Source organism: Dromaius novaehollandiae, chromosome 2 (genome assembly GCF_036370855.1).
Source record: "Dromaius novaehollandiae isolate bDroNov1 chromosome 2, bDroNov1.hap1, whole genome shotgun sequence".
In the NCBI taxonomy this organism is placed as follows: domain Eukaryota; kingdom Metazoa; phylum Chordata; class Aves; order Casuariiformes; family Dromaiidae; genus Dromaius; species Dromaius novaehollandiae.
Window position 1 is genome coordinate 15,312,030 of NC_088099.1, and position 15,142 is coordinate 15,327,171.

General features: G+C 39.8%; 1 protein-coding gene across 2 annotated transcripts in view; it reads right to left on the reverse strand.

The window, feature by feature from the left end:
- CCNY (cyclin Y) overlaps positions 1-15,142 on the reverse strand; it is a 131,811-nt gene that overhangs the window by 41,938 nt on the left and 74,731 nt on the right. Inside the window, exons 1-3 of one of the 2 annotated variants that reach the window (XM_064505782.1) lie at positions 12,291-12,310; positions 7,846-7,920; positions 1,965-1,999 (exon numbers count right to left, since the gene is read on the reverse strand). In XM_064505782.1, coding sequence (XP_064361852.1) covers positions 1,965-1,999; positions 7,846-7,912 — 102 coding nt within the window. In that variant the 5' untranslated portion in view covers positions 7,913-7,920; positions 12,291-12,310. Of the gene's footprint in view, positions 1-1,964; positions 2,000-7,845; positions 7,921-12,290; positions 12,311-15,142 lie in introns of those variants that run through there. The other variant, XM_026101559.2, reaches the window with a different exon arrangement.

Below are 15,142 nucleotides of genomic sequence, written 5' to 3' on the forward strand. Positions count from 1 at the left end.
TTAGAAGAGGTATTTTACAAGCACAAGGAAGCCAAATTTAAGGTAAGAGTAACCTAAAGCAAGGAAAGATTACATTGCTGCAACTTTAGCCAATACTTTGAATGACAGTTAAAAAAAGAAAGAAAGAAAGAAAGAAAATAGGAAGAGGTATAGAGCTTAGGGTATAAAAAGGATAAGCTGCAATAGCCAGGTCCCGACACTACAACTCTGAAATGATCATCCTCCCCTTTTCTGGAACAGCTCCAGAAGGGCAAGAGCTCAGTGCAGAAATCCAACAGGCCCATGTGGATACACCAGCCTTGCCGAGCCTCCCTGCCCACAGCCTTGCCAAAGAGTGTTTTATTCCCATGCCTGCAATAGTGTGCTTGCAGCACAATTTGTAGTAGTCATTTTGGTTCGATTTGCCAGAGGAACCCATTCTTGGCCTGCCTAATGCAGAATACATCTTTTATACAACTTGAAAAGACTGGGGCCACATGAGGATTTCATCTGTGATAGCTGGATTGTCACAGAAACTCAGTTAATACCTTGCTTCTTAGTGTCTGAATATTTGTTTTTTTGCTTTGAACCCTCCAAGTTTGAGGCTAAAAAGCCTGCTGGGAGTTATTGAGCATACATTACTGAGTTTACAGGAACCCAGCGCATTAGTTTTACAAAGAACGTTATTATAACACAATTGCAATGCAAACTACTCTCACGTGCACTGTCAACAATGGCAATGTTTTACAGGGGAAGAGAAGGTGGAAGCACAGAGAATATTTGCTGACCTAGCACAGCCAGTTCCCAGGATTTTATGTCGTACAGTATTTCAAGACTCTCTCAAAATATTAACTCTTGTCAAGCTGTGAAAATCCCAGCTTGCTTTTGAAGCTAGGCTGTAGCTTCAGAAAGTCACTAAATCAGCGCAAACCAGGTCTGCCAACAAATGAAGCAGTCCTGCCTTCTCACCCCACTCGGCTGCTCGTTCCTGCCTCCCTTTGTGTGGGTGCAAGCACTGACATGAATCACATTTGGGAATAGATCCACTTCAGCTTTTAGCTGTGGTAAACCTACCTGGAGCCATGCCCCAATCCAGTTTACCCAGAGCTGCACAAACGCTTGCACCAGCACAAAAGCAGAGAAGGAGAGGGGAGAGGCTCTAAACCACAGCTGCTTCTTTCAGCAGCTGTACCAGATGAAAAATGATTCATGAAATTATGGCTGATCACTCTAGAGAGCAAAAAGTTTGGGAACTTCTCCCCAGTTCCCCCTAAAGGCAAATACCCTTTGGGAGACCATAAATTCTTTCCCAATTTTGTTGGTGCCTGACTCCAGATTTTTTAGCACAAGGCTTAAAATACTGGGAATCACACTGGTTCCAGGTGCTTCAGTAATACAAACAATACCAATAGTGGCAAAGAGCCTGATCCCGTACCCAAAGCAGGCTATGGGGCATTTGCTCTTGGCTTCACTGGCAATTCTTTGCAAACAGAAAAGAACTGAGCTGACAAATGGCCAGAGTACATAAATATACCAAAAATCTGACTCTGTACTCAGCATGTACCCCATATGTCAAATACACATTTACATTGCGTCAACACTGGTCAGGTTCTTCAGAACCTTTTGCGTAAGCATGAAATGCTATAGATGCTCTACCAAAAACAAACTTACATGCAAATGCAATTCAAAGTTTTGAGAATTTCTGTAATAATTTTGAAAATCATACTAATGTGTGCAGCTCTTTGTCCCAAGTAGTAGTTACCCACGTACAGTGGTTGTGAGCATGATACTATTGTTAAACCAATAGATCCGGTCCACTAGCTCACACAGTAGAGACCTATAATTTTGGATCCTGATGCAGAACAGATATCTGAAGCATCAGCACCCTCTCACCAATATGTATGCTAGTCATGTATGATAACTCTTATTTACTGTATAATATAGACAACAAGGAGAAAGCTGCATAGCGAGGCATTTTCACTTACGTGGTTTATATAGAGACTCTTGCGTTTTTCTCTCACTGCAAAAACACAAAATATGATAGAAATATTACATGACTATTTTTCCCGGTTAAGCTTCTTATATACCATTTATAATAAAAAGTACAGGAGTCTATCTATGTGTAATATTATCATTGCTTTTGCACTAAGTACATTTCTATATCAAACACAGAAGGAACATGTATCTGTACGCTTAGAGGCATTTATGCTTGCCAGCATTGTAATGGATTAAAATACTCATCTAGTTGGGTACTTCACTAGGAGTTGGTCCGCATGGGGAAGTTAATATGCAGTAAGCTACAGTGTATTAGCCATCCTTCACCCATTCTCTGTGTGGATGCTCCTGATTGACACTGCCAGTGTCTGCCTGCAAGGTACCCTGCTGCAAAGTGGCCTATACTACCTTGCAGGTAAGAAAGCACCTAAAACAGCTAAACCACAGTTAGTAAATTCTCACCATAGCTTACTGTGCACTAACCCCCATAGAGGAGCCTTAGGAATACATGCATTAGACCGCTGCCTTCTATAATGATCAGGTGCAATCCTGAAACCACTATTCGTTTTAGATACAATAATGAAAATAGTATTACTCTGTTAAGAACTAGTGACTACAAGTAAGGATTGCAACTCAGATCCACAATTCTGAGCCAAAATATTCAGAAATTAAACATTAGGAACAAGGGAGATGTTCCGAGTCTTAACTGTCAGACAAATGCTTATTACAGCTGATTAAATATACTCTATTTGATTTCTTTTTTAAAACATTTTCCCAATTAACTCACCCCATAGAGAGCCTGTGGAGCTCTGTTCCAGGGAAATTACCATAGCATTCAGCATACAAGTCTGGAGGCAACTAATATATAAACCAAACTGCGGGATTAAAATAATAATGGTTTCATGCTGTAGATGATTAAATGCACTTTGGTGTACTATGATTTGAAAGCTATACAACCCAATGCACTTAGCAAAATAAGAGTGTACATAATGGTGGGATAGGCTGTCCATTCCCTGTTGGATGAGAAGCCATTATTTGTGATTTTTTATAAGCAAGCAATCTCACATAAACAAGGTTGTTATGTGTGAATACTGTAAAATAATTGTGTTTAATGCAGACATAAAATGAAAATAAAATAAGAAAAAAACTTTTTAAAATCCTTACATAATTTTCCTCCCAGGGAGCAGAAAGGAGAATCACACATGACAAATGTTAGCCATGTCACTTAATACATGCTCAGATCCACATTTATGGACATTGTATAAGAAACAGAATTAAACAGGAAGAGCAGGAAAATTCTGATTGTCTAATAAATAGTTAAACTACTTGAAATCCTGCTGAAACACTGCACTACACCTAAGTTCCATACACTGCATTTTCCGCAAGCAAGGCCCATGAGTAATCTGAAGGGAAGCAACAAAATCACGGTAGGTGCTAGCTTCTAAGAATGGCCAGAGTATTTTTCTAGTATTGCACACTGCCACGTAAAGGCATTAAAAAATTCTGACAAGCTGCATGTAAACTTAGTAAAGCACATAAGTGAAAATTAACAGCAATTAACTGCTAAATTTTGCGCATACTTAAGTATTTAACAGTCATAAGCAATCATCCTGCATACAAAATTATTATGGTCAAAACCCTAGAAACACAGCCTGCACTTGCATCCCAAATTCTACTTTTAACCAGGTTGTTTTCCCTACCTCAGTTTTTTTCTCTTTCATATTTTTCCTTGTACCTATTACATTATTCAGTTCCGTATGACAATACAATTATCTATCAAAGCAAGAATATCACTCACCGCTCATTCCCATTTGCTATTTCTTTTCTCCAGAAGAACAGATTTCTACACACCCCTTATTTCCCCCGTTCAAACACTGTTTGTGCTGCAGCCATGTTCTTCCAAGCACCATGTTAACCTGCTTTCCCCTGTTTTTCCCGTGCAATAGAAATATAGTTAGCCTTGGTTCTCCAGTGAGGGACTCCAAGAAGCCAGCTGGGCTCTCCTGCTCCTGGACCAGTCTGCTGTAGCACAAGGCTCATTTTTTTTTCCAGGAAATGTATGTTGATGGGGAGTGGGGCATAGCAGAAACCCAGTTTGCCACAACTGCGCTCTGTTGCCTTCTTTTCTGATCACAGCAACTCTCCCTTCAAGCAAGTGGTGGACAATTATCGCCAGAAAGCCACTTCTGCCAGCTTTCCACTAACAAAAGTGTTGTAAAGAGGGAATTCTCTGCCACTTAACTTCAGTCAGTTTAGAGACACTTTGCGCTGCTCACACAGCGCACTATGGTCCTCAGCAGACCACTGGATGTTAGCTTTATAATTAACCATCATTTTCTAGCATAAACCAACTGCAACTCCAGGCTTTTGGCTTCCACGCATGGCGTTTTGATGAAATGAAGCTGAACAGATTTAGAGTCACAGTTTAAACAACTAAATGCAAAAACTTACATTTTCTTTCCAACATTTTAAAACTTGGAAGTTGGAATGGAATTCAAGTGGATACTGAGACATAAGGTACTGCCAAACTTTCTGGATTTTTCTAATTTTAAGGTCAATGACCTGTTCTCATTTTTGCAGCCACTTTCAGTTGTTATTGTTGAACTTTTACTATAGTAAGAATATATATTATCCTGCCATAAAAGGAAGTGAGGAAATGCATATATATATGTATTTTTTACTGAGCTGTCATAGAAGTCTCCTTTGTGCAATTTCTATAAACAATCTTAATGTTAGCCTTATCAGGACAGACGGCAATATCCTTGTGGTAACAGTTACACATCAACAGAAATTCACGTTTGGGAATTCGTAAATGGTTTAGTTTCACCTTGCCTGAGAAACAGGAGACTGGTTCTGGTTAACATTTAAAAAAGCGCAGCCTGCTCCACTTCTACCCACTAAATAAACAGAGATTGCAAAATGCTTTCTGTCTGAAGCACATTGTTGCACTGATAGTGCAAATTTTAGCCAGTATATTCAACTGGTAAAACCTCATGCAAGTTAGAAAAAGAGGACAGCTGTATCCAGCTAATAGAAAAGGCTATTACCGGCACCCTGAAACAACAATCGTTGTCCTCTCACTCTCACAAGGAAAGGAAGTTACCTTATTGTGGTGCTTAGGTTTTGAAACCCTGTCTTCACCACTACCACACACTAAATAGTGCATGGCTTTTCAATGACCTAGTCCATCCTGTTTACAGGCCAAGCTCAGCAAACAAGGGACAGCTTTATCATAAAGCATTCACAGAAGTTAAAGACCTAAAAGGTGATATTCTTTATTAGGTCTCTAAACAGGAAGAATTACTCATGCAAGATTTAGGACCTTGAAAATTCCAACAAAGAGACAGAAACATTTATAAAAACTATTTTAGGTAGGAATCCAATTAATATTTATTGAGTCTTAAACTTTTCTTCAGATTCATTGAACTCTCACATAATTAAGGATGTAGTCAGACTACCAGCTATGAGGACAGGGCAGATTAGATGCTTAGTATGCCATCTAAGCTCCACAGAACGAGGGGAAACTCAGACCTTCTAATACCTGGAGGTGCCAGGCCGTGTTTCATTATAGCTGAGGTAGTCAGCTTGGCATTCTTCACTCACATGTTGCTAACAAGCAGTTCAAGTGCAGCTCCTATGCCAGGGTAGTATCACAAGATCATCAGCGAGGCTGTAATAGTTCAGGGCTACTAGAAACCCGCATGTGGAGCTGCCCAAACATAACGTTGCCAAGTCACTCTAGTTACGTAGTTGTGGACTTGGTCCTTTCCCACTGTAAAAATATGTCAGTGAACACTGAAGACCCACTGTCATAGCCTGGATGACACCTGGAGTCCTGCTGTCCCTCATACATACATACACTGCAAATGTCTGCAGCTCTTGCCTATAGAAAGATTTTCACTTACAGGAAGGCTGGCCATCCCAACACTATACAATACAGAGAGGTATTACATGCCTAAATGAGGTGTTCTGAATATTGCCAGTGTAGCTCTCCCCTTCTCCACTGACTTTAGATGTGATGGAGACAACCTAAGCTCCACAGCAGGCTGTCAGAATACATCTCGAGGCACCCAAAAGAATCTTACACTTTCCCCTGAACAAGCATTTTATTGCATTTTGGTGTTATGCAACATTCCTGAATAGTGTGTGATAAATCCTAACAGCTCATTTATTTCCACAACGGGCCAAAAGTATGGCCAGGCAAAATATTTATTCCTGTGAGTTGTCCCACCAGAATGGGATGGTTCCTGGTGATATAAATGTTCACAGGATCTTTTTTCCCCCTTGCACAGGCAAGATAGCCTTTGGATTTTTTTTTCCCCACTGTCATCAAGGGTAACTAAACAGATTTTCTATCCCTGTTGAAAGGTTTCTGCAGTGTTTCATTAAATTCATTACTCCCACACAACAATATATCAGCTCTTAACATTAAACTAGAAGAAACTTTCACAGACCACCTAGCACAGGTGTAAACTGTCATTTTTTAAAAAAGCTTACAATTAATTTCATATTGCAATAAATTAATCATTACTAATACAACTAAATATAATCATCAGGTCCCGTCAAATTTTTAGTTGTTAGACTTTGGGATTTGTCATTTTTTCAATAAGCTGAAACTGGAAAAATGTAGCATCCATGTAATATAACACAGTCTCAAAAGAGTATAAAATAGACATAAATTAATCCTCATAATACAGTGTACAATGGAAACATTATCATACTCATTTCACAGACTACCAAATCAGATCAAGATGGTAAATCCCATTCAAAACCACATAATAAGTCACTGACAGAACCAGGGCTGAATTCAGAGGGGCAGTCTAAAGAGCAGAAGAGGTACTCACACAATCAACTCTTCGATGAGGGCCTAAATGTATCCTGTTTGCATTAGCTATGTTCAAAAATTAGCAAAAATATACAGTAAGAGAAAACTACATTTTTTTTAAAGTAATGTGCTTGACACTGCAATTTACTGTGTAAATCAAAAGCAGCATTCATAGGCAGCAGAAAGAAGGACAAAGAATTCATACTGTACCATCAGAATTACAATACAGAAACTGCTTTGAAGGTCTGGGTAGAAAATAATGTTTTGCATTTATTTTTCTCATCTGCTTCTAAAAGAATATGTCATACATGTCCAACAGTGAATGAAAGAGCCAGAGTAAATGGCTTCTATTCTACTAACTGTATCAAGAGGTTTGCTTAAAAGATGTAATTCCCAATGGATCACTTTGTCTATGAATAAAAAAAATATTCCAGACAAATAAATGATTATATCAAATCCATAGTGAGAGAAAAAGAGAGAATGTCTGGGTGGGAGGAGGTTGTTTTGTTATTAAAATCTTCTACTGAGCTCATTTACAGTATGAGCTATATTAGAGGAAACACTGGACTGTCTTTCTTAGGTGATATAAACTGGCATTTCTTCAAGAACATACGCCCAAATCACATTTCCCAGAAGCCTGGCCTATCATTCAGAGTTTTTTGAAAAACAGTTGCACAGAAAATTTTGCACTTAGGGAAAGTATTTTTTAATTTTATTAAACTTATCCATGTTTGTAGTTCTGATACAATGACTTTTTGGATGTTTTAAATTCAACCCATGACAGGACTCAACTCTGTACCTTCTACTACTGTGTCTGACACTTTAACTAACTAAAGATGTGACTTCTTTCAACTTCAGTGGGATGCCTATAAAAGTCTTTGACTTGCACCACTGATGTCATGCAGTGGGGAAATTATTCTGTTTTAACAGATTTTTTTCTTTTTTTAATTATATATTAAAAGACCTTGAAAGACTATCGCGTGCATTCTAACAACAGGTTTAGAAATAACTGCAAGAGGAATATTGTAATAAATCCAGCAACCTACCATCTGTTTGAGATTTACTGAGAAATATCGTACTGGCTCGTGGATGATCTGACGGGTTGAATTCCATGTTCAAATCTGGAAAAAAGAAAGAGAGTATAGTATGTTAAAACATTTATGTTTGACCAGCAGTATACACAGATTTTCTCATTCTTTTTAATAAGACCAAGTTTACATACTTAAGCAGCTTTTGTAAAACAAAAATCAGTCTTGAGGCCCACTCTTTTTACCCTTCTTCACACAAGTGGCTCTTTTTGGCATGCAAATCATTTGCATCAACACAGCTTTGAGATTAGACTTCGGGTGTGAGAGTTGGTTTTGGATTAAAACAGATAAAGCAGCTTTAGAAATCTGTATACAAGAAGTCAGGAACTATTCATTTTTCATTAGTTTCTTCCACCCATACCCCAAAGCCATTGCTAAGCACAGGAACATAGCTTATTATACGTAATTATAGAAGAATGAAGTATTATAAAATAAATATGTAGCCCTCTGTAGAGAAATGGGTTTCCATGAATAGATGTGATTACAGTAAGTAGTTTTATTGCAGCTGAATGTAAACAAGTTAAGTCTAGGCCACAGTGTTTTAAAAGGTCATGATCTATGAAAACTTCAGACTTTTCTGATACTTCAGAGATGGACCTATTTCTTGCTGTGACAACTTCTAAGAAAACACTCCTAAAAAGCATGTACCAGGATAAAAGATTCCAACCTATATATAAACTTCCACAAATGTTATTTTCCCTATCAAGATTAAAATCCCCTGAATTTATTTGTTCTCAAATTCCACTCTACTACCAAGTCCTCAAATGCCCACATCCACTTGAGAGCACGCTGTTAAAAGCAGCAGGTCTTTCTGTATCATTTTCCTTGCTCCCCCCAGCATGGCCATTTCAGCCTCGGTTTTCCTGCACTCTCCTCATCTCTGCATATACTTTCTCGTGTATTTGATACAGACATTTATGCTAGCTTCCATATGAGCACTGACATGTTTTGTTTTAGGTGATTACCCCGGCTTTGTGCATTTCTCTGTCTTTCTCCCCTTTGCCATATCTCTATGGAAGCTCAGCAAAACTGCGAATCAAGCCTTGGCTCTTCCAAAACAAAACAAAAGCTTTTCGCCCAAGGATCAAGTTCTCCCATTGGCAGCCTCCCATCTTCCTTCACCATCCTCTCTTTCTCCTTTCCCTTTTACTTACAATTTTACTGAGTCTTCCACTTAAGTGTTTTTTCTCCTAACCAGACTGCTGTCTACAAATTTGTTTTCTTTCTGCTTTATTCCCCTTAATGTTCCCATGGTTTCTTTCTCCTCTCCCTGTATTCTGCAGCCCACGAGACGAGCAGCCTCACGTGGTGCTGGTACCTGGAGATTGCTTTTGGTGTGAACATCATCTTCCCACTGACAAGGAAGAGTAGAAACAGACAAACAACAATCCCTCGTACAGACTTTTTTTTTTCCTCTCAGTTAGAAAGGGGGCTTATCATTACCAAAACCACAAAGGAATAAAAATGTTAGAATTACAAGGGAAAGTCGCTTCGATTCTCCTGGAAGTCATGATTTGCAGCGAAGCTTGTAGAAGACTTTAGGAAGGCCAGCTAACTACTAGAAGTTTTGACTTGAAAGGACAGTGATTAGAAACAACATTTTCATTTTGCTTTCTGTGCCTCACTTAGAACTTGGAGAAGAAAAAAAAACACCCAGTAAGATGGGAGAGTGCTGATAAGGATTATTTTTTATTTCAGGACAGTTTTCTATAAAGCTAAATTCAAAATGCAATTTGTTAGGTAAAGAGTATCAGTATTTTAAAACAGCAAAGCACACCATATTTTACCATCCTTTTACCTTCTATCAAACAGCAAAACACATCACTGTAAATTTTTTAAAAATGAATTTTTTTAATCTCACTGTAGACAGTTTTTCTATAAACTCTACAGCACGGCAAAGCAAATTCAATCAACAAAATAGGACCAGTAACACAAAACTGGGCTCAACTTTCAAAACACTGCACTTAAACAGCTAGGCATTTATTTTCTCCAAGCCTAGAAACTCATCTGCGGGGGAAGTAACGACAGCCCGGTACAGGTTTACAACCTGCCTGTGGGGCTGAAAGGAAGGAGAAACCCATTGCCACATCTCGCAGCCAAGATGTGCCCACACAAGATTCCTGCATTCTTAAAGGCTGTTACACAGAAGCAATAAAGCTATGGATGACAAAGTCTTTCTACAGAAGCGTGGGCTATCAAAAAGTGCTAGCTCTGATGAACTGTTATTCCCCTGGCAGGAGCCGAAGGGGACGAGGTCAGGGAAAGGGGCTCCGAGGGCAGGAGGTGAATCTCGGCGCCGCAGAGGGCAGCCGAGGGCTCCGACTCCTCCGCGGACGCCACCGGCCCACGCCGTGCTGGGCCATCGCCATTCCCCTACCGAAGCATTGCAAGGAATGAGGTTGCACAATATGGAAATAAGATTTCAGTCTCTAGCTGATCTTAAGTAAGTAATGTCTTAACTTACTGTACAACTTGAAAATAAAGGCCTCTTAATTTGTCATCATTTTTTCCTTATATACTGTCATTAGAAACAACGCAACAGAGATTTAAGGTTGGAAGAGAACTGCATCAGATGATGTACGCAGATACCTGAAGTTACTAACTCATCGCCAAAAGGCACTATCTATCAGAAGGCTACCTGCATCCGAGCGAAAATAATACATTCGCACTGCTTCAGTGTTGTTAGTAGTTCTTCCTCGCATTTCAAAATGTCATGGAAAAAAAAGTGACCTTATGAAAGGCCTACCCATTTTGTAATAGAATAACTGAAGACAGATTTAAACTCAAACAAGCAATATTCAACTATTAGTAGGAGAAAATACAGGAGCTGAAATACCAGTGATAGAAATCTGTACCAATGTTTTTTCCATTGCTAGCAGTCTGCTCCGTAACTCACCATATCCTTACAAAAGAAAGATTTAAAGTGGATAATATTTCCATCATATTACTCTGCATGCCAAAATCAGCATCTTAAAAAAAGTCACTGTCTCAGAGATGGTCCAAATCAAAGATCTTTCACTATAAAATATTTTCCAGGAAATATTGGTTCATGAGTCATAAGCTTGGCTCTTAATTTCAGACTCTGGTTTCAGGCTTCCTGTGAGCCCTTCATTTGTTTAAAAAATGACAGGGAAAACAATAATTTACTGCTACAATTTATAGAGCAAGGCAGCGTCTTAAAATAATTTAGAATTATAACAGTTATAATTAATAACAGCTACAAAGAACAATAAATTATTAATATTTATTCTTTCTAAATGCTATTTATGTGTAGGTACTAGGTATGCAACATTTCAAAAGCCTGTGCCAACAATAACAACTATTTCCATAGGTTGCTTAAATAAAGGTAATTAAATCTGGGAAAAAAGGTTAGGAAGAAAAATGTGTTTTTTCCCCTTAATGCGATGTTTTGAATACTGAAGTCCTTTAGGATCAGTAACAAGTTAACTGCACACTGGGACACAGCCCTGACCTACCCAGTCCAGGACCCTGCCTTTGTCCACAATGAGCATCTCAGCAGTTTGGGGTATTTTGCTTCAGATACATTAAAAGCAAAACCAAAAAAATGCCCACAAACAAAAAATCTCCACTGGCCACCACTGAGAGTACAATTTGCTAAACTCTACCTCCTTCCAGGACAAAAATTGTGATTAGAATATCATCTCTAATTTAGATGTAGACTCCAAGATTTCTAAAAATTTACGATTCTCACACGAAAGTCTTAGGACTGATCCTTCTGTACCGGAGTTAGGTGGAGCTCTGCTACAGGCTTTACTAACAACACCTGATACCCTTAAATCATACTATACAGCGAAATGTTAAACAGACTAGAAAATATTTTCCAAGATCTTTTTATAGTTCAAAGATCAGTATCGTTTTCTTTTTCCGGTTCTCGGGGAGTATCCTGATTTATCATGTCAAAAATAAATCCTTATCTCTGTAAGAAAAAGAGGTAGCTTTTGCATTTAACTTAACTGGGAACGCGCACACCAGCACTGAAGTTACAGACGGACACTGTCAGAGGGCCACAACGAGATTCGCCCTGGGCACCGTGACTCTCCCAGCTCCCCAGGCCACAGCAGTTACATTCAAACATGGCCACCGAGAGAAGCAGATCGTGAACCATTTCAGACGTGGAGTAAACCAGTTTCAGACTTGGAGTAAAGCCCAGGCTAGATTTTTAATTTCCAAACAAGATTTTAAAAAGCATTATCAATCAAGACCAATACCAAAAATATTGAACCCAGCTTCAGTTCTTACATTTTAAGCAGATATGAAAAAAGTTCAGATGAGTATAAAAAGAGAGCTACACAAATGACAGGCAGGCCGGAGAAAACACCTAAAAATGACAGTCTTGGCAAATTCAAAATGTTTAGCTGATCAAAAGGAAAATTAAGAGGTACCTGTAGCTCCCAAGCACTGTCACACAGAGAGATGAATAAGCACTGAAAGCTCTCTCTAATCTCGCACACCTAACAAAAACAATGAGGAGTAAAAGCAGAAAGATCCTAAAAAAAAAAAAAAGTGATTAGTCACTGAAGCTACCCAAGGAATTTGAACACAACGTATTTTGAGATTTTCCTTTTCTAGAAGATTGTTTCAGCCAAGCATCTTTAGGCGCTAGTCCAGCGAGAGCTTTAGGCTCAATTTAAGAATAACTAGATGCAAGTTACTGGCTTGTGACTTATAGGCAGGTCAGCGCAGATGGTCTGAGGGGCCTCTAGCCTAAATTCTCCACCGCCTCCAAAAATAAAACAACATTAAATTATTAAACACAAAGTCTCAGCAAAGCCCAGTCATCATTATGACACATTTGTACACTTTCTAAAACTGCATCTGACTCGGCCACAATTTTTACTTCAGAAAGATCTAAGTTTTAGGCCTTAAGACTCATGGTCAGAATATATTATACAAGGTAGAGAGGAAAAAAAAAAAAAAAAAGTCATTTCTTCAACTCATGAGCGCATTGCGACAGAAGTACTGAGCCTGGGGGGGGGGCGGGGGGGAAGAGAGGAGGAGGAGAAGCAGCAGCAGCAGCAGCAGCAGCAGGGCTGGGTGTCCCACCTCGCAACTGGTTCCGTGGTGGCAGGAAGGAGACACAGCAAAGGCGCTGCCTGGCAGCACCCAGGGAAGGCCAGTGCAGCCGCCGCTCCCGCCGCCGTGCACGGGGGACCCAGCACAGCACGCGGCTTGGGAAATGCACTTCTTCCATCGGAAAAATAAGACATTATTTTGTTTCTTTAAAGAGCAGAAGTCAGGTAAGTATGCATCGCTAAAGCTCAGAGGCTGATTTGATGATGAGCTAAAACCTCAACGGAGTAACACACTTTTTCGATGCTTACACAGTTCTGAAATCATCTAGTGAACTTACTTTGCTTCCTTCCCTCTACAGTCAGAGATCACAGCCTATCACTCCCATTGCACAAACACCACTGTAATTAAGAGAAAAAAATGTTGTGTCACTGATCAATTTCATGACCTATCATCTGCTTAAAAATAAATAAGTCTATGTCTCTTCTTCCCAGAAATTTCTTTTTCTTTTAAAAAGAGTTCTTTAAATGGACCTCGGGTAAAGCGAAGAACAGAGTTGCCCAGGGCAGGCCACCAAGGAACGCTGCAGCCGACCGGCCACGAGCCGGAGCCGTTAACCTCTTTGCCCTCTTTTCCACAGCCCAAGCCTCATGTTTTAGAGACAACAACCTGGTACAGTCTTGTGTGGGAAAAACAACAAACCCATCACCCAGGTATTTCTCAAGACCTTAAAAAATGAAAGCATTGAGTAACGTTTGACTAAGCCTTACTATTTGCAAGCAAGTAAAATCAAAAGGGAACAGAAAACAATCACCATAGAAACGCACAGGAATAAAAACACCACCACAGGTAGCCAGGGTGAAGGGAGAGGTTTTCACTGGGACGGCCAGGGAAAGACTGCCCGGGAGCACCGGTCCGCAGGGGCCACACACTTCTCCCCACACTGCCATGCAGCAGCTGCTGGCAGCCCCCGCAAAGACGGTATTGCCTGCCCGGCAGGTAGACACGGAAGGCTGAGGTGCTGCCCCAGCATCGCCTGTACCAGCCCTGCTGTCACCTGCGTAAGGAGAAGCAGAACTAATGCTCCACAGGTGCAGCCCAGCAGGTAAGTTGCCCCAACACTGCCCTGAGAAGAAATGCTGGAATAAATCTCCAACGTCTCCTTGCACTTCACCTCTTTCCACTTCTCTTTTACTCTGGTGGGCTGCTCGCTGCAGTTAACACCAGCTGGTCATTTACATGCACAGTAATGCAAATAGTCCCTTAAATATATTCTCGTGACTAAAGAAATTAATTCCCTTTGGAGTTGGTAAGAGTTAAATGGGTGCCCCACAGCTAAGAGGTTCGCCTTTATCCGTCTCCTGTCAATCTTCAGCAGAAAGCTAAAGATTACTTAAAAAAAGAAAAGACAAAAAAGAAACAAACACTGAAGACAGCAACTTCACACTCTCCATTATTATGTATTTTTTATACTTGTTTAAAAAAAAATCCTAGGATTTATGCAAAGGACTCAGGACCTCTAACATTTGGAAAACCATATGACTGAATCTAGTACTGTAGTTTCCATCTGAGACTTCTGTAAATAATTTTGGGTATGTTTCTAAAACTGCGGCATGTGTCAAGCATGGGGAATAAAGCAACCTGCAATGCTTTGGAAGTTTTCACAGCTTTCAAAGGCACGTAGCCAAAATACGACTGAACTGTATGTCCTGGTTTCACTGTATAATAACAACACATGCATCTATTTTTAGACTACAGTTTAGAAGATGTAAGATCCACTACACAGGAGCCTCAGCTCACATCATCCAAACCTCACACAGTCACAGGAGAAAAGACGACAAGATTTATTGGTACCTTTTTTAGAGTGCTTCGTATCTAGAGTAAAGAGAAACTAACCTACCCTAACCGAAAAGCACTCTAAGCTGTGTTTTTGCCTGTAGTCTTCTTGCAAGCAAAGAATGTTAAAGATGAAGTTCTGGAGCTTTACGACAGCGATGATGGGAAGAAAACAAAGTTGGAAATTGGAAGGCTTTCAGAAGACGATTGGCTGGAAGAACAAACTCCTTCACGCTTGGCTACATTGCTGAAAAAACCTGGAGATATATAAATATATATATAAAGATACATGTATCTTTGCTACCCGGGAGCTATGGTATTCTCTGCCTTCGGTTTCAAGCACGTGATGACACAACATTTCTCCCCAGGGTGCTGCTGCTCCAGGCTC